Raw genomic sequence first — 25,693 nt, forward strand, 5'->3', positions numbered from 1 at the left:
TTTGATATTTGTTCCAGGGATTTATTAGTTCTTTATTGCAAAATTAATAGAATCCTGCTTTGCATATTCTGCATCACAGAACAAACTGATTTTGCAAAAATACTGGATCTTTACACATCATTATGTCATATTGTCATAAATATTCATTTTGTAGCTGCTACAATTTGAAATATTATTGGTGTATAACATCTCACATAAATTTTTAAAACATGACTACAACAATAATCAAGAAATAGATAGGACAAGAAAATTAGATTTGTAAAGTATAATATTTATGAAAAAATATATAGTTTTTAAAAATATGACCAACAATCCACACATTAGTTGGTGTGATCTGACCACCAAGTAATTCCAAAATTAGATTTTAAATAATCACAGCTTAAAAATAAGAAGCGCCAGTCAGTTCCATCATTCGCTCTGTGCAATCATGACAGTTGTCTGTTAAAACATCATAATCTTCACCACATGCATGGATAAATTCAAGCATTTTTCTTCTATATGCTGGTCTTTCTTCCTCCACCTGTAACAGAAAATATAAACAAAAGGTTACCAGGAAAAATTTTCATGATGCCTGAGTTCATCGGCCTAGAATTTCAAGCACGCTCATTTTTAGCTGCACAGTGAGGAAGGTGCAGCATACAATCCTTGTACCCGAATGGTGGGCGTGAGGCATCCTTGCCTTCAGATGTCATTCCTCAATTCCCTGGAGTTGGCATGCTGTGCAGAGCTTCTGGCAAAGCATAATTGAAGACTGGAGCACTGCTGGCGTAGTCACAGCTGTAACAATATGGATATTGTATGGGAGATAAAGGGTTAACAATTTCATGTAAATACTTGTTACCACCAGATGGTGATCAAGAGCAGTCACATATATATATTACCTGAGTGATGCACTATCAATTACGACGAGACGAGAGTAGAGAGTAATCGAGGCTTTATTACGCAAAGATGTGTAGCCTCCCGCAGCTGCTGCCGAAATGGCTGCAGTTCGGAGAGCCCACACATTTATACTCCGCCTACTGGGTGGAGCCAGCAGGCAGGGATCTACCCCTGTACCTGTAGTACAGGGGCCTTACCGTAATACCCCTCGTATGCGGTATATACAATACAACAGTGGTGACTACCACATTCACCATCTGTTAAAAAGAAGTCCAGCTGGGGTGGTGGAAAACTATTTACATTCAGATGTTTAACATTTTAAGGAAAAGTTAACAAATTCAGACGATCGGGCGCCTTGATCGGTCGTTGCGAGCGCCGCAGTTCTGGTGGCGATTTCGGCATCGGTTCAGTCGTCAGTGACTCCGGGAGCATGTCGACCTCATCTTCATCCCCGGTGGGGTCAAGGGGAGTACGGATCGCCCTGGAGCGGGGGCTGTGGTGGGGTGCGCTGTGGGGGGGGGGGGGGGGGTGGCGCCAGGGCAGGGGGGGGGACCCAGCTGGTGAGAGGTCCCTGAGGGAGACTGTGTCTTGGCGGCCGTCGGGGTACGCTACATAGGCGTACTGCGGGTTCGCGTGAAGTAGCTGTACCCTCTCAACCAATGGGTCCACCTTATGTAGCCGCATGTGCTTGCAGAGGAGGACGGGTCCTGGAGCTGCCAGCCATGTTGGGAGCGAAACCCCGGAGGTGGACTTCCTGGGGAAGGCAAAGAGACGTTCATGGGGAGTTTCGTTAGTCGCAGTGCAAAGGAGCGACCGAATGGAGTGAAGGGCATCGGGGAGGACCTCCTGCCAGTGGGAGGCCGGGAGATTTCTGGACCATAGGGCCAGCTGGACGGCCTTCCAGGCCGTCCCATTCTCCCGCTCCACCTGCCCGTTTCCCCGGGGGTTGTAGCTGGTCGTCCTGCTCAAGGCAATGCCTCTGCTGAGCAGGTACTGGCGCAGCTCATCGCTCATGAATGAGGATCCCCAGTCGCTGTGGACGGAGGCGGGGAAACCAAACAGAGCGAAGATGGTGTTGAGGGCTTTGATGATGGTGGCAGACGTCATATCAGGGCATGGGAAGGCGAAGGGGAATCTGGAATATTCGTCGACCACATTAAGAAAGTACGTGTTTCGGTCAGTGGAGGAGAGGGGCCCTTTGAAGTCCACGCTGAGGCGTTCAAAGGGGCGGGAGGCCTTCACCAGGTGCGCTCGGTCTGGCTGGTAGAAGTGCGGTTTACACTCCGCGCAGACCTGACAGTCTCTGGTGATAGCCCTGACTTCCTCGATGGAGTAGGCAGATCGCGGGCCTTTATGAAGTGATAAAAGCGGGTGACCCCTGGATGACAGAGATCGTCGTGCAGGGTCCGGAGTCGGTCCACTTGTGCGCTGGCGCAAGTACCTCGGGATAGGGCATCGGGGGGCTCGTTGAGCTTACCGGGGCGAAACAAAATATCGTAATTGTAGGTGGAGTGCTCGATCCTCCACCTCAAGATCTTATCATTTTTGATCTTACCCCGCTGTGTGTTGTTAAACATGAAGGCAACCGACCGTTGGTCAGTGAGGAGAGTGAATCCCCTGCCGGCCAGGTAATGCCTCCTGTGGTAAACCACTGTGTTCTGATATTAGAGATTGTACGGTAGGACCTGCACTACAGGTTCACCTGTGGCCCCTGCATGCTCGCTCCGCCCAGGAGGTGGGTTATAAATATGCGTGGCCTCCAGCTTGCAGCCATTTCGCCAGCTGCTGTGGGAGGCCCCACACATCTGACACTAATAAAGCCTCAGTTTGGATTCAACTTCGTCTCCAGTCAAATTGATTGTGCCTCAATTTATTAGTATCAGATGTGTGGCCTCCCACAGCAGCTGGTGAAAAGAGACCCAGGCTATCGTTGAGGCTGTGCGACATTGCAGGCATTACCTGGCCGACAGGAGATTCACCCTCCTCACTGACCAATGGTCGATAGCCTTCATGTTCAACAACACACAGCGGAGCAAGATCAAAAATGATAAAATCTTGCAGTGGAGAATCGAGCTCTCCACCTATAATTACGAGATTAAGGATCGCCCTGGCAAACTCAACGAGCCCCCAGATGCCCTATCCCGAGGTACATGTGCCAGCGCACAGGTAGACCGACCTCGGATCCTGCACGACAGCTTGTGTCACCCAGGGGTCACCCGGTTGTACCATTTCATTAAGGCACGAAATTTGCCCTACTCCGTCGAGGAAGTAAGGACAATCACCAAGGACTGCCAGGTCTGTGACGAGTGCAAGCCGCACTTCTACCGGCCGGACCGCGCGTGCCTGGTGAAAGCCTCCCGCCCTTTTGAACACCTCAGCGTGGATTTCAAAGGCCCCCTCCCCTCCTCCGATCGACACACATATTTCCTCAGTGTGATCGATGAATACTCCCGGTTTGCCTTCGCCATCCCATGCCCCGACATGACGTCTGCCACTGTCATTAAAGCCCTTAATTCTATCATCACTCTGTTCGGCTTCCCCGCCTACATCCACAGTGACAGGGTATCCTCATTCATGAGTGATGAGCTACGTCAGTTCCTGCTCAGCAGGGGTATCGCCTCCAGCATAACAACGAGCTACAACCCCCGGGAAACGGACAGGTAGAAAGGGAGAATGGGACGGTATAGAGGGCCATCCAGCTGGCCCTGCGGTCCAGGAATCTCCCGGCCTCCCGCTGGTAAGAGGTCCTCCCTGATGCACTACATTCCATTCGCTCATTACTCTGCATTGCCACTAACAGTACACCACATGAACGTCTTTTTGCCTTCCCCGGGAAGTCCACATCCGGGATATCGCTCCCAACTTGGCTTACAGCTCCAGGAACCGTGCTTCTCCGTAAACATGTGCGGCTCCACAAGGCGGATCCGTTGGTGGAAAGGGTGCACCTGCTCCACGCAAACCCCCAGTACGCCTACGTGGCATTCCCCGATGGCCGCCAGGATACCGTCTCCCTCAGGGACCTGGCACCAGCAGGTTCCACCCCCGCACCAACCCCGTCACCCCCGGCGCCACCCTCCCCTCCCCCGCCGCCCCCTAGGACCGTTCATCCTCCCCCTTCCCACCCCCGTTGATGAAGAGGATTTTGGCACGCTCCCGGAGTCAACTTCGACCACGACAGCGCCAACATCGCCGTCACCACTTCATCGATCTCAAAGAACCATCAAGGCACCGGATCGGCTGAACCTCTGAACGGCCCGCCGGATGACCAAAGACATTTTTTTTTGCTGCTCTGTAAATATTAAAATTTCTAATTGTATATAGTTATCCACCACCTCCGCCGGACTCAATTTTAACAAGGGGTGAATGTGGTAAACCACTGTGTTCTGATATTAGAGGTTGTACGGTAGAACCTGCGCTACAGGTTCACCTGTGGCCCCTGCATGCTCGCTCCGCCCAGGAGGCGGGTTATAAATATGCGTGGCCTCCAGCTCTCAGCCATTGCGTCAGCTGCTGTGGGAGGCCACACCTCTGAGACTAATAAAGCCTCAGTTTGGATTCAACTTCGTCTCCAGTCAAATTCATCGTGCCTCACCTCCAATGCCGCACAGCTTCAACGATAGCATGGGCCTCCTTTTCGACGAAGGAGTGCCGAATTTCGGAGGCATGGAAGGTGCAAGAAAAGAATGCCACGGGCCTGCCTGCCTGGTTGAGGGTGGCAGCTAGAACGACGTCCGATGCATTGCCCTCGACTTGGAAGGGGAGCGTCTCGTCGACCGCGTGCATCGCGGCCTTGGCGATGTCGGCCTTGATACGGTTGAAGGCCTGGTGAGCCGCGGCCATCAGGGGGAAAACGGTGGAATGAATGAATGGGCGGGCCTTGTCCGCATAGTTAGGGACCCACTGGGCGTGGTACGAGAAGAAGCCCAAGCATCGTTTGAGGGCCTTGGGGCAGTGGGAAAGGGGGAGTTTCATGAGGGGGCATTTGCGATCGGGGTCGGGCCCTAGCACTCCGTTCTGGACCACGTAGCCGAGGATGGCTAATCGGTTCGTGCTGAACACGCACTTCTCCTTGTTGTAGGTTAGGTTGAGGAGTTTAGCGGTGTGGAGGAATTTGGAAAGGTTAGCGTCGTGGTCCTGCTGGTCGTGGCCGCAGATGGTGATGTTATCTAGGTACGGGAAGGTGGCCCGCAGCCCGTACCGGTCAACCATTCGGTCCATCTCCCGTTGGAAGACCAAGACCCCGTTAGTGACGCCAAAGGGAACCCTAAGGAAGTGGTAAAGGCGGCCATCCACTTCAACCGCGGTGTACGGGCAAATGGGGAGCTGGTGGTAGGCAGATTTCAGGTCCACTGTCGAGAAGACCCGGTACTGTGCAATCTGATTGACCATATCAGATATGCGTGGGAGGGGGTACGCGTCGAGCTGCATGTACCAATTGATGGTCTGACTGTAGTCAACAACCATCATGTTTTTCTCCCCAGTTTTCACAACTACCACTTGAGCTCTCCACGGGCTGTTGCTAGCCTCGATAATACCATCCCGTAGCAGCCGTTGGACCTCAGACCTGATGAAGGACCTGTCCTGGGCGCTGTACCGTCTGCTCCTGGTGGCGACGGGTTTGCAATCCGGGGTGAGGTTTGCAAACAAAGAAGGCGGGTCGACCTTCAGGGTTGTGAGACCGCAAACAGTAAGGGGTGGTAGGGGCCCGCCAAATTTCAGGGTTATGATCTGGAGGTTGCACTGGACGTCCAGGCCGAGTAGCAAGGCAGCGCAGAGGTCGGGGAGGACGTAGAGCCAGAAACCGCTGAGCTCTATGCCCTGGGTGGTGAGGGTGGCGGTGCAGTTCCCCCGGATCGCCACGGACTGGGATACGGAGGCCAGGGAGATTTTCTGGTTGCTGGGGTGTACCGTGAGGGAGCAGCACCTTACCGTGTCAGGGTGGGTGAAGCTCTCAGTGCTCCCGGAGTCCAGAAGACAGGATATCTTGTGCCCGTCGACCTTCACTGTCGTCGACGCGGTCGCGAGGTTGTGCGGTCGGGACTGGTCGATCGTGATGGAGGTGAGACGCGGCTTTTCGGCGGCGGTTGCAGGCGATGAGCGACCCGGTGAGGTGGCAGACGATCTGGGGTCCTGAGGCGGGGAAGATGGCGGCGCCCATGGGCCGCACATGTCCTGAGGCAGGCAAGATGGCGGTGCCAATGGGCCTCACGTGTTGTGAGGCAAGCAAGATGGCAGCGCCCACGGGCCACACGTTTCCTGAGGCAGGCAAGATGGCTGTGCCCACAGGCCACACGTGTTGTGAGACGAGCAAGATGGTGAGCAAGATGGCGGTGCCCACGGGCCGCACGTGTTGTGAGGCGAGCAAGATGGCAGCGCCCATGGGCCACACGTGGTCTGAGGCGAGGAGGATGGCGCCCACGGGTCGCACGTGGGGGCTGCAGGGACAATAGCGGCGATCGTGCGGGCCTGGCAGGCAGCAGCGAAATGTCCTTTCTTCCCGCAGGCCTTGCAGAGCGCGCTCCACGACGGGCAGCGCTGCCGGTGGTGTTTTGTCTGTCCGCAGAAGTAGCACTTGGGTCCCCGGGGGTTGGTTGGCTGCCGCCTGGCGCAGGCCTGGGGGCGGTCGCTGATCGGGTCTATGATGGGGTGTTCGCTGGCAGGGTCCACGATGCCCAGGAGAGGTGAGCCGTGTGGTCAGGGGCATACACCTGTAAATTGCGTGAGGCGACTGTGAGTGAGATTGCTAATTTCTTGGTCGCCGCCGGGTCGAGGGTAGCCCCTTCTAAGAGGCACTGGCAGATGTAGGCTGACTCTATGCCCGTAACGAACGCGTCTCTAACTAGCAGGTCAGAATTTTCAGCGGCCGAAACGGCCTGGCAATCGCAGTCTCTCACCAGGGCGTGCAGGCCAGAAATCTTCCACAGACTCACCGGGGAGTTGATGCCGCATGGACATGAGGTGCAGGGCATGGATTTTGTTGGTCTGCTGAGTGTCGTTCTCCTTCAGTACCGCCAAGGCCTGAGCGTATGTCAGCGCGTCCCGGATGAGGGGAAAGATATCGGAGCTCAGCTGCGTGTAAAGGATCTGGAGCTTCTGTGCCTCAGAGGGTGGTTCTGTCGCAGATCCGATGTATGCTTCAAAGCAAGCTGGCCAATGTGCGAAGGCCGACTTGGCATTGTCTGCTTGAGGGTGCAGCTGCAGGCGATCAGGCTTGATGCGGAGATCCATCGTTGTAAAATCTCTGCGTAATAAATTGATGCACTATCAATTAGAATCATAGAATTTACAGTGCAGAAGGAGACCATTCGGCCCATCGAGTCTGCACCGGCTCTTGGAAAGAGCACCCTACCCAAGGTCAACACCGCCACCCTATCCCCATAACCCAGTAACCCCACCCAACACTAAGGGCAATTTTTGGATACTAACGGCAATTTATCATGGCCAATCCACCTAACCTGCACATCTTTGGACTGTGGGAGGAAACCGGAGCACCCGGAGGAAACCCACGCACACACGGGGAGGATGTGCAGACTCCGCACAGACAGTTACCCAAGCTGGAATCGAACCTGGGACCCTGGAGCTGTGAAGCAATTGTGCTATCCACAAGGCTACCGTGCTGCCCCCAAATTACGACGAGACGAGAGTAGAAGTAATCGAGGCTTTATTACACAGAGATGTGTGGCCTCCTACAGCAGCTGATGAAATGGCTGCTGATCGGAGAGCCCACACATTTATACTCTGCCTACTGGACGGAGCCAGCAGGCAGGGATCTACCCCCGTACCTGTAGTACAGGGGCCTTACCATAATACCCCTCATATGCGGCATATACAATACAACAGTGGTGACTACCACAGTGACGACCCTTGATTCTGCGAGTGTTTAGGTATGAGATAGAGTAGTTGTGTATTTGAGAGTTCTGTAGTTATAGCACAGTTTATTTTAGCAACCTTTTAGGAATATGTTTGAATCTAATTGAAGTAGTGTTAATAAATTTGCTTTGTTAATTTCCTTAGCTTGAGGTTCTTTGTTCTACACTACGCATCCAAGACAAAGAAAACAGAGAACATCACAGCAGCCTTCATGTAAGCAAGGAAGGGTTTGTGATCGAGACAGTGGGTGATGTGGGCTGGGGCGGTGGGGGAATTGCAGAATGTAGCAATAATAGGGTGGTCCATGTTTGCTCAGTATGGGGTAAGCAGGAACTGCTCCTTCCAACTCCAAGTCCATATAAGGGACTTTTTCCCAGTTAAAACAACATTGCGAGCCAAACCAATGACAAGGGAATCCATGGAAAATTTGAAAATCGAAAACGGGTTCTGCAAGATACACAAGATTCCAATTTGACTAAGTTATTTTAATGTCTCTGACATGCAGTTCTGCCACCAATACATCTACATATCCAATATAGCTAGAAGTGCTCTTCTGGCTAGAAGTCAATGGTTTCCGCTTTTTGCATGCTCTGTTAGGAATTCAGTAATCAGTCAGTGCTCAAAACAACAGGCACTGTGTGCCTCAATTCTTAGGCCGTGACGTTTAGTTTTATAAGAGATAAAGAAAAGGGTTCCTCTATACCTTCCAGGAAAATGGCAAGTGTTTGGCGTCCTCAACCACAGTCTTAGATTTCCCAATCCTAGCAAGTATTTCCACTCCTTTGTGAATAAGACATTTTTGCCCACCTGCCACTGTAACCCTAAAAACAGAAACAACTTTTAGTTTGCATATAAAAAACATGGCATTTTTATATAAAAGATAAATTGTGAATGCTGAGATTATTCTGAAATCAATGTCAGTGGCATTTAACAGCCCACTTCAGTTTCTTGTTCATTTGTTAGAATCGGATTTTCAGAATGGGATTTGTCTTGTAAATCCCAGCTGAGCAGCAATGGGATTACTACAATTGAATCATGAGTCCTATCTTAGGGAGGGAATAATCAGTTAGCATTCTCACTCTGGTTACTGTCTACTGACATCAGGACGGTTCAGATTCAAGAGGGGCGTAGGAAGATGGGGGGAAGGGGATGGGGTTAAATGGCATGGGGGTAGGAGAAGTGGAGTGGGGGAGGGAACATCAACCAGGACGCAACGCAAACAAGGAAGGGGAACCAGAGGGAACATACGGCAGCGAAGAACACAGGTACAAACTCACCAGAAGTACACCCAGGTAGCAACAAAGGCACCCCTGGTATGTTATAATACCAGGAGGTAACACCTCCAGCAGAGGAACGGCACAGAGAGAGTGGGCGAGGTACGGGGACCCCAAAACCAGGGCCCCAAAAATAATACCTTTACATCTCTGTTTTGTTCCCCTCCTGGACTTGTCCTTCGGTACCATATTCTCTTCCTGCACATATATAAGCATATACAGAGTTTGTAAAGACTTCTATGTTATTGCTTAATGTCCTCATGTCCTCTGCAATGTTACAATAAAATGCAAACAATAAAAATAATTTAGAAAACGAAAGTCCTGATTCACATGTACCTATGATTTCAAATGCTTTGGTTAAATACTCTGCTGATAATTCATGTCAAGGTTAATACGAACAAGCATTTTGAGTGAGATTCTGGATGGCAACTGATGACTGTACTCCGTACCCCAACAAGGAATCTGGGAGCAAAAGTGTTTTTTTGCCATTTTTTAAAATCAAGGACTAAATTGGGTTGACAGGACAGATGAAGGGCACGAGTGGAATTATGACTTGAACTTTTGTAGAGCTGCTGACTAAGGATTATTCGGGGTAAAATTGCAACTTCAGTAGAAATGCAGAAATGCAAACCAAGCAATAACAACAGCAGCATCTTGCATTTATATAGTGCCTTTGACATAGTAAAATATTAAAAGATGTTGCAGAGGAGCATTACCAGGTGGTGTCAGATTGGCTGTTATTATAGACGTTAAGGGGCCGAAATTCTCCGGCCATTTGCTGGCGGCTGGATTCCCTGGTCCCATTGCCAGTGCACCCCCGCCCGTGGCTTTCGCGGCGGCGTGGGTTGCTTCAATCGGAATTCCCATTGACAGAGACCAGAGAATCCCGCCGGCAGCGAGCCACCACCCGCTCCCGGGAAACGCGTGGCTGGGAAACCAGAGAATCGTCGGATTTCTCATTCCATAGAACTCCCTGTGCCTTATGACCCACTGTTCAATGTGATCACGTGGTCAGCCAAGGAAGCTAGATTTTTATGTTCCATCCACACTTTACACTTGAATGAAATGTTTCTTCAGTTGTTTTTGGCTTCCTTCCAAATGCATCATCTATCTCTGAATCTTGCAACCAGCAACTTTTATTTTTATTTCCTCCTGTTCACTTGTTTGTTCATCACATTGAAATTGACATTATTGAAGAACATGGAAAGTCCTTAGTTTTAAGAGACTCAGCTAAAATCATTTAACCGTGATCTTGTAACAACTCTGTGGTATACATGGGTTGGAGGTGGCCAAGCTAATCAACTCCATCCTCCACCCGGCCGGGACCTAGGCTGTGGACTGCCCGACCATCGGAGAGACAGCATGATGGAAGTGATGGTGCCTCACAGAAACATTGAAAATAGATGCAGGAGTAGGCCATTCGGCCCGTCGAGCCTGCGCCACCATTCAATATGATCATGGCTGGTCATGCAAATTCAGTATCCCACTCCCGCTTTCTCTCCATACCCATTGATCCTTTTAGCCGCAAGGGCCATGCTCAGCTCCTTCTTGAATATATCCAACAAACTAGCCCCAACAGCTTTCTGTGGTACAGAATTCCGTAACTACAGCTTTCTGTGGTAGAGAATTCCTCATATTTTGAATATTGGAATCCTTGAGAGATCCTGAAGAGTGCTCGCTGATCCTGGCTTATCCTTTACCTTCTCATGCAATATGTATGATGTCTTTATCCTGTAATTTATCATGCAATTCTTCTCTAATCCTGAACGTTACCAACTTGTGATTATGTTGTCGATTAGTTATTGCTCTCCTTTTCCCTGCAAGTGAGTGTGAGATGTGAGCATGAGGGCGGATGTTGTTGATTATCCTATTCTAGCAAAATCATATTGAGTCAATAATGTGAAGTGTGATCTGTGCACAATTTTACCCCTTTTTGTTATTATGTTTTATAGAAGAGCAATGAAAGACCACAGGAGGGCAATGAAAGCCCCCTAAAGGAGGGCTACGATGAAAGACCCTGGAAGAAAGGCAACAAAAGACAATAAAATACCAAATGAAAGGCAACAAAAGAATTAAAGATTGGAAACAAGTCAACACTTTGGCCGGAGACAGACTTGACCAACAGTGAAGCCAAAAGGGTTTGGTTGAAGTTAAGACAAGTAGAAATGAAGGTTCCAGGCGTGAAATGTATTTGTCCAGTGAGAACATGCTGGATTTCCCTCACAAAAAACGCAAAAATTAAAGACATCAGAAGAAACTAGGAACTATTGAGCATAAAGTGAATCAGCAAAAAGAATTCAAGCTCTAGAGAAGAGATGAAATGACTGACCGCAAACTGGAGAAAAAAGTTTCAAAATTGATAAAAGTTAAGAAGAATGAGAATTTAATGAGACAATGGAAAATTAGCTGAACTCCATGAAAAAGCAACTGGAAAATAAGACCAAGTGCAGTGAAGAATTGAATCAGGAGAATAAGAGCTTGAAGAAAGGAGCTTGGCAATGAGAAATTAACTGGTGGTAAAAATATTGGAATTGATAGCAGAATATGCAATTCAGCCAGAGAAAGAAACTGAGATTTCATACCAGAACAAGATTCTGAAATGGTCACGTAAATGGAAAAGGACAAGAACTAATATGATAAAATGGTCGATGAAAAAGATGCTAACTTGAAATATTGAAAAGAGAAGAAACTTTATCACACAACCTAAGAATCTGAAACAGAGTACCACTACCATTCCTTCACACGTGACCGACTGAGACTGTGAAAGACTGGGTTGTATTGCGATGATATGCGCCTGCATGCATTATAAGGTAAAGTGCTCGACAGGGCAAGAGTCAATGTGGTACCGGAGAGTGGTACCGCCTACAGGGTGATGTGTGCAGTCACATGGTCAGAGGACATGGCAAGCAGGACATAGCACAGGACTTGGTAAGCAGCAAGCCTGCATGGAACAACTCCATGCAAGACTATTTGGAACTGTACATAGTTAAAGTCTACCAGTAAAAGTGTTTATGTTTGGACACACAAGCCTCAAGATTTCATCAATGAAAACCTGTATTAAGTACATAATATGACATGGTGTCATAATATGAAACTTTTGTAGAAGATCAAGCTCGATCTTATTGGGACAATTGTCTCATTAGGCATTATTGGGCGCGATTTAATCAAACCATTTCTAAGTATAATTTTGGATGCGATACGCCGGGTGTTTCACAATGATGGCACTTAGTGCCGGAAATTAGTCCCCATGAGTGTTTCGCCATTACTGGCTGTCTCGCCATCTGATTCGCCAGATTCAACACTAACAAGGGGCAGCTGCTTTTAAATGCTCGCTCACCACTCACTCCCAGTCAACAAACAAGCATGACAGCGAGCAGACCTGCTCCTCGCTTTGGTGATGCTGACCTGGACAGGCATCTTGACACTGAATGAGAGACAAGGCACCCTATTCCCCCGAGGGGGTCTGAGGACCAGCAGCGAGGCCACCAATACTACCTGGGAGGCAGTGGCAGTGGCAGCGGCTGTCAGTGCGGACAGGAAGACCGCCGTATAATGTTGCAATAAAACCAACAACCTCCACCAAGCTGCAAGGGTAAGTTACCACCTCTCTCCTGGCATCAGTCCCGCTTGCCACTCCCAAATTTGAACACCCGACAACCCTGACCCACAAATCACTGACTGACACCTCATACCCTCCCCACATTCGCTCTGTGTGCTTGTGATTCAGCACCCTTTGGTACCCACCAGCACAACCCCTTCATGTCCAGTTGCGATGCCCACACAGGCACCAAGTCTGTGGAGTCACGCCACTCTGTCAGAAAGCGGAAACCACCAGAAAGACTAAATCTATGATGGACTGGTTGAATGGGTTAAATCTTAAAATTATTGGCGAATATATGGTTTAACTATTATCATTGTTTAAAAGGACTTAGAGGGGGCGGGATGTGGTATCCGTCCCTTTTAAGAGCCGATTGGCTGATAGGGTAACATGGCCCAGAAAAACCAATCGGGGACTAGCGTGGGGGTTCGCCCTAGCTTGCGAGAGCTGTTGCCTCAGACCAATTTGGACGCTGACTGGCATCCACGAAGCTGCAAGGCTCTGTAAGATAGTGGGCAAGATTCTCCGTTTGAGAGACAATGGGCGGGATTCTCCGTTTCTGAGACTAAGGGCTGGATTCTCCGATTTCCGACGGCAAATTCGCATTCGGCAATTGGCCAGAGAAGCCGTTTTGACGCCGAAATCAGGGCTCGCGCCTGTTTTCGGATGCTCCACCCACTCCAAAACAGCGTCATCGGTGAGTACGGCGCACGCCATTGGGACGGCCTCAGGACGTCCCCTGAAGGCCCTCCCCAGATGCTCCGCCCTAATGGGCCGACTTCCCGATGACGTGGATAATTTGTGGTCTGAGGTTTCGGCAACTTCGCATGGCGGCTGCAGACTGCGTCCAGCACCGCCACAGTCGGGGGGGAGCCGTTCCGCTGGCCAGGGGGGCTTTGCCGGGGGTGGGGGGGGGACTGGTGGGGGATGGTCTGAGAGGATGGCGAGGGAGGTTACAGGGGGGCACTATCTGGCAGACGGGTCTGCATGTGGCTGGCGCCATGTTGTACGGCGCGACTGCTGCAGGTCACCGCCGTGCGCATGATCGGCCATGGATCTGGCAATTCTCCATCCATATCTGCAGATAAAGCCAGGGGTTTCATGTGGCGTGGCTGCTAGCCCCCCCACCGGGCGGATCATTGGTGCGGGGACGGCGCCAACCTTTTGATCATAATACTAGACACATGCTCCGGACATAGCCTCATAATCGGAGTATCCAGCCCGAAGTGTTGACGCCAACACAGAATCCATGGACTTTTACGACAGAAAAACCAGCGCCACAACTGGATCGATTCCGCTACCGTTGAGGGGCTATTACCGGTGCCACATGGAACACAATCGATTCCAATGAAAAACTATGCAGGATTCGGGAGGCTGACAAGCTGCAGCCGCAAATATGCATCACACTCCACACACACACTCATCCTAGCCAACAAGGTGGCACTGGTTGTGCTGGAGCACGCCCATACAGCTGATGGGTCGGCTGGGGCCAAAGGGCACCCAGGGGGGTGGCCTTCGGGACACCTATACGACCCGTGGCACTAGGTTCCAAGTGGCCTGTTAGCGGTGTGCGCAGTTTCATGGCTGCCTTTCCGGCTGCAGCAATGGTGTTCCGTGCCCGTCCACCACGACCTCACGGCCCACCGCCTGGCCACCTCCTGGTACCCCTGGCAAAGCCCCGGCCAGCGGCACAACTGTCAGCAAACTATGGCTATGTTTGACAACTTCTGTAACCCCTCCCTCTCCCTCAGCAGCCGCCACGCGGGAGTCACGATTTTTACAAACACAAGTGAACCACTCCGTCAGGAACTCAGCGCATCGGAGGCAGAGAATTGCGGAGGCCCCAAGAATACTGGGTCGGACACGCTAATGACATGCAAACGGTGTCTACTGTACGTGCGTTCCGGAATTCATTGACACCGCTGTCGAGGTGCTGGAGGATTGCCATTTGGCGTCAAATCAGCGCCTGCCATGATTTCGGTGTTGGAACCAATTCCGCGCCCAATGGCCTTTCCAGATTTTGGCGTCGGCTAACGGAGAATTCCGCCCGAGGTCCTCCTGTCGCAGAAGAATTGCAACTGATTTACGTTCCACTGGGATTGCAAAATTGGAAGCAATTCCGTATCCCTTGCCATGCAAATTTATGCATGACAAGGAATATGAGGGAAATCTGAGGGAATCCCACGAACAGGCTGCCCGCTCGAAATGAAATTACAACCTTGAGCGATTGTAATGCACATAGTGATTAGAATGTATTTACCTCTCTTTGATGTGGTTGATGGTTGTAATCATTGGGGTTTCACCACTCAGACCACTGAACTGTGGAAGGAGATGAATAAACCAAGACTGCAGCTGGTTTGTGGAAGCTGTCAGTCACAGCCCACTACTAGAACAAAATTAGTAGCTTGCAGCTAATGGATCTGCGGGCTGTTCTCCTTCGAGGAATGGATACGTGGAGCAGTGCTGCAGCTGTAATTCTTCGCACTGCCTCTGTCTGGTTTTCTCCCCAGCTTCCAGACACGGGTGCCTTTTCTTGGGGGGGGGGGTCTGTGTGGGAAGGGGTCTGTGGAGAGAGCCCCTTCAGTCAGGAGATCTCTCTGGGGAGTTCTTCCAGTTAGGGACTCCCAGGGGGGTCTCCCTATTAAGGGCGTCCCGGGGGGGGGGGGTCCGACTCCGCAGTCTGAGTCCGCCATGGAGCATGGCGTGGCCGCTGGAAGTCGCCGTCATGCGCATGCGCAGCCTCTGACCCGGATGTGCGGGGGCCATAACTGCAGAAAAAGCTGCGAGATTCACCCTGGGTCCCTGCTAGCCTTCCACACGGCTTAGAATTTTTCTAGGAATTCTGGGAGTAAAACTCCACCATTCTTACGCGGTGTGGGGACATAGTCTCATTTTGAGAGAATCCAGACCCATTTCTTTACTCATTGATGCACGATCAATGACCACTAAAGCGAGGTTGTAGTCCAACTGAAGCCTTTAATAAGCTAGATGTTTCCCCCAGCCGCTCAGGTACAGAATGAAGACTGCTGGGGCGGCACGCACTCTTATACCCCGCCTAGCAGGGTGGAGCTACCATACAGCTTGACCAATAGGAAGCATACAAAATCTACCAATGGTGTTCCAGCATTACCAGGTACCGTAATACCTCTACACAGACTACCACATTCACCCCCTGTTAAAAAAGAGTCCGGCGGGGGTGGTGGCCTGATACTACAAACATGGCAACGTGTTAAAATTAGTTATGGAGGTACCGTAATACCTCCGTACAGCGTTTTGTAACCATTTACAATTCTATTAACTATTTACAATTTATGATTTAAATTTACAATTTAAAATGAAGCAATCAGTCGATCAGGGGCCCTGGTCATCCTCAGTGGTCGCTGGAGCTTCGGTGGTGACTCCGGTGGAGGCTCGGGCGTGTGTGACTCCGGGAGCGTGGCCTTGGTCTCTGTGGCAGCTTCGACACCTCTCGACGGCGCTGGTGGGGAAAACGGTTGACCTGGGAAGGGATCGCCTGCGAGTTGCGTCGGTGGGTAGGGGGGCCTAGACGGGGCCGGTGGAAGGACCGATCCTCCTGTAAGTATGTACCTGTCAGGCAAGGAGGAAGTGGTCGAGCAAGGGAACCGTGGTTCACGAAAGCAGTCGAAATACTTGTCAAGAGGAAGAAGGAGGCTTTTGTAAAGATGAGACATGAAGGTTCAGTTAGGGCGCTCAAGAGTTACACATTAGCTAGGAAGGACCTAAAGAGAGAGCTAAGAAGAGCCAGGAGGGGACATGAGAAGTCTTTGGAATTTAGGATCAAGGATAACCCAAAAGCTTTCTATAGATATGTCAGGAATAAACGAATGACTAGGGTAAGAGTAGGGCCAGTCAAGGACAGTAGTGGGAAGTTGTGCTTGGAGTCTGAGGAGATAGGAGAGGTGCTAAATGAATATTTTTCATCACTATTCACACAGGAAAAAGACAATGTTGTCGAGGAGAATACTGAGATTCCGGCTACTAGACTAGAAGGGCTTGAGGTTCATAAGGAGGAGGTGTTAGCAATTCTGGAAAGTGTGAAAATAAATATGTCCCCGAGGCCGGACGGAATTTATTCTAGGATTCTCTGGGAAGCTAGGGAGGAAATTGCTGAGCATTTGGCTTTGATCTTTAAGTCATCTTTGTCTACAGGAATAGTGCCAGAAGACTGGAGGATAGCAAATGTTGTCCCCTTGTTCAAGAAGGGGAGTAGAGACAACCGCGGTAACTATAGACCAGTGAGCCTTACTTCTGTTGTGGGCAAAATCTTGGAAAGGCTTATAAGAGATAGGATGAATAATCATCTGGAAAGGAATAATTTGATTAGAGATAGTCAACATGGTTCTGCGAAGGGTAGGTCATGCCTCACAAACCGTATTGAGTTCTTTGAGAAGGTGACCAAACAGGTGGATGAGGGTAAAGCAGTTGATGTGGTGTATATGGATTTCAGTAAAGCGTTTGATAAGGTTCCCCACGGTAGGCTACTGCAGAAAATACGGAGGCATGGGATTCAGGGTGATTTAGCAGTTTGGATCAAAAATTGGCTAGCTGGAAGAAGACAAAGGGTGGTGGTTGATGGGAAATGTTCAGACTGGAGTCCAGTTACTAGTGATGAACCACAAGGGTCTGTTTTGGGGCCACTGCTGTTTGTCATTTTTATAAATGACCTGGAGGAGGGCGTAGAAGGATGGGTGAGTAAATTTGCAGATGACACTAAAGTCGGTGAAGTTGTGGGCAGTGGGGACGGATGTTACAAGTTACAGAGGGACATAGATAAGCCGCAGCGCTGGGCTGAGAGGTGGCAAATGGAGTTTAATGCAGAAAAGTGTGAGGTGATTCATTTTGGAAGGAACTACAGGAAGACAGAATACTGGGCTAATGGTAAGATTCTTGGCAGTGTGGATGAGCTGAGAGATCTCGGTGTCCATGTACAAAGATCCCTGAAAGTTGCCACCCAGGTTGAGAGGGTTGTTAAGAAGGCGTACGGTGTGTTAGCTTTTATTGGCAGGGGGATTGAGTTTCGGAGCCATGAGATATTGTTGCAGCTGTACAAAATTCTGGTGCGGCTGCATTTGGAGTATTGCGTGCAATTCTGGTCGCCGCATTATAGGAAGGATGTGGAAGCATTGGAAAGGGTGCAGAGGAGATTTACCAGAATGTTGCCTGGTATGGAGGGAAGATCTTGTGAGGAAAGGCTGAGGGACGTGAGGTTGTTTTCTTTAGAGAGAAGAAGGTTAAGAGGTGACTTAATTGAGGCATACAAGATGATCAGCGGATTGGATAGGGTGGACAGTGAGAGCATTCTTCCTAGGATGGTGATGTCTAGCACGAGGGGACATAGCTTTAAATTGAGGGGAGATAGATATAAGACAGATGTCAGAGGGAGGTTCTTTACTCAGGGAGGAGTAAGGGCATGGAATGCCCTGCCTGCAACAGGAGTGGACTCGCCAACACTAAGGGCATTCAAATGGTCATTAGATAGACATATGGAAGATAAGGGAATAGTGTAGATGGGCTTTAGAGTGGTTTCACAGGTCGGTGCAACATCGAGGGCCGAAGGGCCTGTACTGCGCTGTAATGTTCTATGTTCTATGTTCTAAGGTGCCCTGGTGGGGCGGAGGGTGGGACTGGTGGCTGGGGTGTGCGTGGGGCTCCGGCGGGCGCCAGGTCTCGTAGGGAAACCGTATCTTGTCAGGCGTCGGGGAACGCCATGTATGCGTCCTGGGGGTTAGCGTGGAGAAGATGGTCTCTCTCGACCAACGGGTCCGACTTGTGCGCCCGTACGTGTTTTCGGAGCAGGATGGACCCGGGAGCTGCCAGCCAGGTCTGGAGTGAGGTCCCAGAGGAGGACTTCCTGGGGAAGACAAGGTGACGTTCGTGAGGTGTCTGGTTGGTTGGGTACAAAGCAGTGACCGGATGGAGTGGAGGGCATCCGGGAGGACTTCCTGCCAGCGGGAGACTGGGATATTCCTGGACCGTAGGGCCAGTAGGACGGTCTTCCAGACCGTTCCGTTCTCCCTCTCTACCTGTCTGTTACCCCGGGGGTTGTAACTGGTCGACCTACTCGAGGCGATGCCCTTGACGAGCAGGAATTGACGCAGTTCGTCGCTCATAAAGGAGGGCCCCCTATCGCTGTGTATATAAGCGGGGAACCCGAACAGTGCAAAGATGCTATGGAGGGCCTTGATGACGGTGGTTGCGGTCATGTCGGGGCAGGGGATGGCGAATGGGAACCGGGAGTACTCGTCAATCACGTTCAGGAAGTACGTATTGCGGTCGGTGGAGGGGAGGGGGCCTCTGAGGTCCATGCTGAGGCGTTCAAAGGGACAGGAAACCTTTATCAGGTGCGCTTTCTCTGGCCGGTAGAAGTGCGGTTTGCACTCCACGCAGATTTGGCAGTCCCTGGTGGCAGTCCTGACCACCTCGATGGAGTAGGGCAGGTTGCGGGTCTTGATAAAGTGGAAAAAGCGAGTGGCCCCGGGTGCGAGAGGTCCTCGTGGAGACCTCGGAGGCGGTCCACTTGTGCGGTGGCACATGTGCCACGGGACAGGGCATCAGAAGGCTCGTTTAGCTTCCCGGGACAATACAAGATCTCGTAGTTGTAGGTGGAGAGTTCGATCCTCCACCGCAAGATCTTAGCATTTTTTATCTTGCCCAGCTGTGCATTATCGAACATGAAAGCAACCGACCGTTGATCAGTGAGGAGAGTGAATCTCCTGCCGGCCAGGTAATGCCTCCAATGTCGCACAGCTTCTACTATGGCCTGGGCCTCCTTTTCGACTGAGGAGTGGCGGATTTCAGAGGCATGGAGGGTACGTGAGAAGAAGGCCACGGGCCTGCCCGCTTGGTTGAGGGTGGCCGCCAGAGCTACGTCAGACGTGTCGCTCCCGACCTGGAAGGGGAGGGACTCGTCGATGGCGTGCATCGTGGCCTTTTCAATGTCCGTTTTGATGCGGCTGAAAGCCTGGCGGGCCTCTATCGACAGGGGAAAAGCTGTGGATTGGATCAGGGGACAGGCCTTGTCCGCATAGTCGGGGACCCACTGGGCGTAGTAACTGAAAAACCCTAGGCAGCGCTTCAGGGCCTTGGAGCAGTGAGGGAGGGGGAACTCCATAACGGGGCGCATGCGCTCAGGGTCGGGGCCTATAACTCCCTTTCGCATTACGTAGCCGAGGATGGCTAGGCGGTCGGTCACCAAGCATTTATCCTTGTTGTATGTAAGGTTAAGGATTTTTGCTGTCTGGAGGATTTTTCGGAGGTTGGTGTCGTGGTCCTGCTGGTCGTCGCCGCAGATGGTCACATTATCGAGATACAGGAACGTTGCCCGTAAACCGTACCGGTCAACCATTCGGTCCATCTCGCGCTGGAAGACCGAGACTCCGTTGGTGATACCGAAGGGCACCCTTAAGAAGTGATAGAGCCGCCCATCTGCCTCAAAAGCAGTGTATTTGCGGTCACTAGTGCGGATGGGGATCTGGTGGTAGGCGGACTTAAGATCCACTGTGGAGAAGACCTTGTAATGCGCGATCCTGTTTACCAGGTCGGATTGCGGGGGAGAGGGTACGCGTCCAGCTGCGTAAACCTGTTGATGGTCTGACTGTAGTCGATGACCATCCTATGCTTCTCCCTGGTCTTTACCACCAATACTTGAGCTCTCCAGGGACTGTTGCTCGCTTCAATGACTCCTTCCCTCAGTAGCCTTTGGACCTCTGACCTAATAAAGATCCGATCCTGGGCATTGTACCGTCTGCTCCTGGTGGCGATGGGTTTGCAATCCGGGGTGAGGTTCGCAAACAGTGAAGGTGGGTCGACCTTAAAGGTCGCGAGGCCGCAGACAGTGAGAGGGGTTATAGGGCCACTGAATTTGAAAGTTAGACTTTGGAGATTACACTGGAAGTCTAAACCTAGGAGTGTGGCCACGCAGAGGTGGGGAAGGACGGAGAGCTGGTAATTTTTAAACTCCCTTCCCTGTATTGTGAGGTTTGCTACACAAAACCCGTTTATCTCCACTGAGTGGGAACTGGAGGCCAGGGAGATTTTTGGATTAACAGGGTGGATGAGGAGATAACAGCGCCTTACCGCGTTGGGGTGTATGAAGCTCTCCGTGCTCCCAGAGTCGATTAGGCAGGACGTCTCGTGCCCGTTGATAAACACAGTTGTTGTAGCAGTTGAGAGTGTTCGAGGCCGGGACTGATCCAGAGTCACCGAGGCTAATCGCAGCAGTTGAGTGTTCTCTTCGGGCAGTGTGTGGTCAGCCGAGCTGGGGTCCTAGGGGTCCATCCAAGATGGTGGCTCCCATTGGTCGCACATGGCTGGGGGTGCACAAAATGGCGGCGCCCATCCATCTAACGTGGCATCCGCGGGACAAGATGGTTACGCCTGGGGTCCGCACGTGGCCCTGGAGTAGGACGATGCCGTGCCTTCTGGCCGCACGGGGACCGTGGAAAGGTTTGTGGTGGCGGTCCACATTCACCGCCGGAGACCGCGGCAACCGCACGGGCCTGGCATACCACCACGAAATGGCCCTTTTTACTGCATCCCTTGCAGGTGGATGCGCGGGCCGCGCAGCACTGGCGGGGGAGCTTGGCCTGCCCGCAAAAGTAGCAGCGGGGGCCCCCGGGGTTGCCAGGTCGCCTTGCAGCACAAGCTTGTGGGGGGATGGGGGATGTCTCGGGGTCGGCTGCGGAGGGGTTCCACGCTGCCCAGGGGGCTGCCGCGCGGTCGGGAACGTAAGCGCGGGCGTTTCTGGAGGCCACATCCAGGGAGACTGCAAGGGCCCGTGTCTCCTTGAGACCTAGAGCGTCTTTTTCCAGCAATCGCTGGCGGATTTGGGAGGACAGCATACCTGCCACGAACGCGTCCCGGACCAAGAGTTCTGTGTGTTCGCTCGCCGAAACTTGCGGGCAGCTGCAGTTTCTCCCCAACCCCAGGAGTGCACGGTAGAATTCGTCCAGCGATTCCCCAGGGATTTGTCGCCTCGTTGCTAGCAGATGTCGGGCGTAGACCTGGTTTACCGGGCGAATATAATGTCCTTTTAGCAGCTCTATTGCTGCATCAAAGTCTTCCGCTTCCTCGATGAGGGTGTAAGTCTGCGGGCTCACCCTCAAATGCAGGACCGTGGGTGCGTTCTCGGCTGTTCCGAGATATCCTTTAAAACACGCCAGCCAGTGCTTGAAGATTGCCGCTGAGATCGCCGCATGGGGGCTGAGTTACAGAAACTACGGCTTGATTTGGAGCTCCATCCTTTTAAATCTAGCTTATTAAATTGATTCACGATCAATGACCACTAAAGCGAGGTTGTAGTCCAACTGAAGGCTTTAATAAGCTAGATGTTTCCCCCAGCAGCTCAGGTACAGAATGAAGGCTGCTGGGGCGGCACGGGCACTTAACCCTGCCTAGCAGGGCGGAGCTACCATACAGCTTGACCAATAGGAAACATACAATATCTACCAATGGTGTTCCAGCATTACCAGTTACTGTAATACCTCTACACAGACTACCACACTCATACTTATTTCCTTCAGCTCCTCACTGAAACTTGTTTTTCTCAGAACGTCCTTTGTGAAGGCAGAAGCAAAGTATGAATTTAATTCCTCAGCAATTCCTTTGTTCCCTGTTATGAATTCTGCCATTTCTGACTGTAAACATTAGTTTTTAGCAATCTTTTCTCTTTACATACCTCTAGAAACTTTTACAGTCAGTTCTTATGTCCCCCGCTAGTTTACTTTCATATTGTATTTTCCCCTACTTAATCAATCCCTTGGTCCCCTTTGCTGAATTTTAAACTGTTCCCAATCCTCAGGCCTATTGTTTTTTCCTTGTAAGCCATGGTTTGGCCACAGTTTAGTCACCTTCCAAAACCTCGACCACTACTATCTAAAAGGACAAGAGCAACAGATACCTGGGAAAACTACCACCTGGAGGTACCCCTCAAAGTTACTCACCACCCTGACTTGAAAATATATCGGCGTCCCTTCACTGTCCCTCGGGCAAAATCCTGGAACTCCCTCCCTATCAGCATTGTGGGTGTACCTACGCCTCAGGAACTGCAGTGGTTAAAGAAAGCAGTTCACCACAGCTTCTGAAGGGCAACTCGGGATGGGCAATAAATGCTGGCCTAACCAGCGACGCCCACATCTCGTAAATTAATAATAAAATAAAATTCCTTTTCTTGCGCCAAATAGAAATAAAGAACTTTTGGAGTTCACCTATTCATTCCTTGAATGCCTGCCATTGCCTGTCCACTGTCCTTCCTTTCAGGAATGTTTCCCAGTCCATTAGAGCCAGCTCATTTCTCATACCATCATCGTTACTTTTATTGATTTTCAGGACCCACGCAAGTGCTCAGTTTTTATTGGACACTCAGTGCTCACAGGCTGAAAACCCTATATTTTTGGATAAAGCATCTTATTTGCTCGCCAATAAGCTGTGAGTTGACAGCCTGCCTCAGTGAGAGGAAACAAAATAATTGACCTTTGCAAATAAATGTGACAGTGCATAGTGGTGACAGTAGTTGGTATGGAATGGGAACCAAAGCCAAAGTGTAAATTCCACCATACCATCTGCCGGTATGACACCCAACTGAGGCCTAGGATTGTCATTGGATCCCAGGCCACAGCTCGGAGAGAAGTCACGGGTGTGAGCATCGGGGGAATGCGGTTGTCAGCAAGGGATGGGCGGCTGCTCTTAGTGATCCTCCCCATTCCTGTTGCCAGGTCCCTTGATCAGGCACCAAGTGCCTTTGAACAAGCGATGCTCCCCCTCCCCCAGGAGTCTGTAAGCAACCCTGCACTGCTTTGCTTGTCATGCTCCAGTGTGGCAGGTCACTGGGTTAACACCATGGGCCTTCCCAAACACAAGTTGTTGTTGTTGAATGAGTGCACCGACCTCCAATTTTACACTGGGTCCAGAGGAGTAGGAACACTTTGTGTAGGGAGATCCGTGTGAGAGTCCTGCTAAGGCGTAAACGAAAGCTGCCAACATGAAGTAGAATCTCCCAAATCTAGGCACCGTCCAATCACCCTGCTCACGTCCCTCTCAGTTGCCCTATTTGTCATGATTCAGTTTGCAATGAGTGAATAAAAATTACAAATATTTAGTTTACCTTACTCCTGAATGTTTCAAAGGTCCCATCATTATCCAAGGAAGGTACTTCAAAGGCCGCACAACCTTTTCTGCTTTCACCACATATTGATTGTACATTGTGCTGCATTGAGGTACTGATTGGAAGTAAGTGGGTAGGTGTTGATCTGCACAATTACAAACATAATTATCAGAACAAATTCATTGCCTTCTTATTTATCCATAAAGTGGCAGAGACAGCTAATCATGAAGTAATTAAATAACATAATTGCTAGCCCTGGAAAGCTTTATTCATGCAAATTATGTTGTAACAGATTGTACTGCATGGCTTAAATTAAATCTTAATTAGCCGAGATGAAAAGAGTCAGAAATGTAATCCCCTTTTACAATCCCCTTTCACAGTGATTTTACAATATAATGATTGTTTGCAATCTTGTAAAATGTTAAGATTACCTTTAACACAATGGGTGGGATTTTAGGATTTCCAGCAGGATGAGGGACGGGGAATGGGAAGTTCATGGTCCACTCGCTCCTGCCCCCATTTAGTGGCCACCTAGGGAATCATATAGCAAATGGAATGTGTGGATGGAACATTTGGTGGGAGCGGGCTTAGGTCATGAACTGGAAGTGGGTCACAGCCAGCCATTTAAAAATACGCTGACTATGAGTTGGTGGCAGTTGCGTGAAAAGTCCAGTGCCTCATTCAGTATCCTTGTCAGGGAAGAAATACCATCTGAGCATACCTGTCCCATTCCACTTCTGGATAAGGAGTCCAATTCTACCCTTTAACTCTGTTTGTCTTTCCGCTGGGTGGCTGAAAGACCACCTATTCCCAGTATTTTCTATTGCCGTGGATGCACGGCAGCACAGTGGTTAGCACAGTTGCTTCACAGCACCAGCAGCCCAGGTTCGATTCCCGGCTTGGGTCACTGTCTGTGTCGGAGTCTGCACGTTTTCCCTGTGTCTACATGGGTTTCCTCTGGGTGCTCCGGTTTCCTCCCACAGTCCAAAGATGTGCAGGTTAAGGTGGATCGGCCATGCTAAATTGTCCTTAGGGTCCAAAAGGTTAGGTGGGGTTACGGGGATAGGATGGAGATGTGGGGCTTAAGTGGGGGTGCTCTTTCCAAGGGCCGGTGCAGACTTGATGGGCCGAATGGCCTCCTTTTGCACTGTAAATTCTATGTTCTAGAATCCTTACCACCTCTTACAGCTACCAGGCTAAACGATGAGGCTCAGAGCGCAGACAGCCACACAGTTCAATGATGACTCCCTGGCTCATCCTCAGACTCGTCATCAGCAGATTGGGATCAATCTATCAGATCATCACCACCAGGGCATCTGCTCTGGAATGCCAGGTTGTGCATGGCATGAGAATTGGTGAGAAAAGAGCCAGGGACTATTGCAGAGAGCCACATGCACGGTCCAAACGTCAAAATCACATGTTGAGTAGACGAGTGATGGATGCGCGGCTCCCATTGTATCACATCTCAGCCTCTGTCTGCGGTGTTCTCATGGGGCCAGAGTGATCTCTTCAGTGGGTATCCCTTGTCTCCAAGAAGCTAACCCTCCAATATCTCTGGTAGACAGAAAATCCGTGGCACCTGGGAATGCCTTAGGATGTAAGAGCTGTGACTACTCAAAAAAAGAGTTGTGACTACTCCCAGGATAGCAGGCATCCACCTGCATGATCCTCTAATGATAGGGCGGCACATGGCACAGTGGTTAGCACTGCTATCTATGGCGCTGAGGGCCCGGGCTCGAATCCCGGCCCTGCGTCACTGTCCGTGTGGAGTTTGCACATTCTCCCCGTGTCTGCGTGGGTTTCACCCCCACAACCCAAAGATGTGCAGGTTAGGTGGATTGGCCACGGTAAATTGCCCCTTAATTGCAAAAACAAATAATTGGCTGCTCTAAATTTTTTTTTTTTAAATGATCCTCTCATGATGGTCACACACAATTTGGATATTGAAGG

General features: G+C 50.7%; 1 protein-coding gene across 2 annotated transcripts in view; it reads right to left on the reverse strand.

The window, feature by feature from the left end:
* Window positions 1-312: 312 nt before the first annotated feature.
* Window positions 313-25,693, reverse strand: part of LOC140386004 (uncharacterized) — a 31,199-nt gene continuing 5,818 nt past the window's right edge. Inside the window, exons 2-5 of one of the 2 annotated variants that reach the window (XR_011933526.1) lie at window positions 23,744-23,888; window positions 8,453-8,570; window positions 6,774-7,120; window positions 313-520 (exon numbers count right to left, since the gene is read on the reverse strand). Coding sequence is in view for 1 of the 2 variants with exons in the window: in XM_072468627.1 (XP_072324728.1) it covers window positions 380-520; window positions 8,453-8,570; window positions 23,744-23,888 (404 nt within the window). In the remaining variant the exon portion in view is untranslated. The remainder of the gene's footprint in view (window positions 521-6,773; window positions 7,121-8,452; window positions 8,571-23,743; window positions 23,889-25,693) is intronic. The other variant, XM_072468627.1, reaches the window with a different exon arrangement.

Source organism: Scyliorhinus torazame, chromosome 11 (genome assembly GCF_047496885.1).
Source record: "Scyliorhinus torazame isolate Kashiwa2021f chromosome 11, sScyTor2.1, whole genome shotgun sequence".
NCBI lineage: Eukaryota > Metazoa > Chordata > Chondrichthyes > Carcharhiniformes > Scyliorhinidae > Scyliorhinus > Scyliorhinus torazame.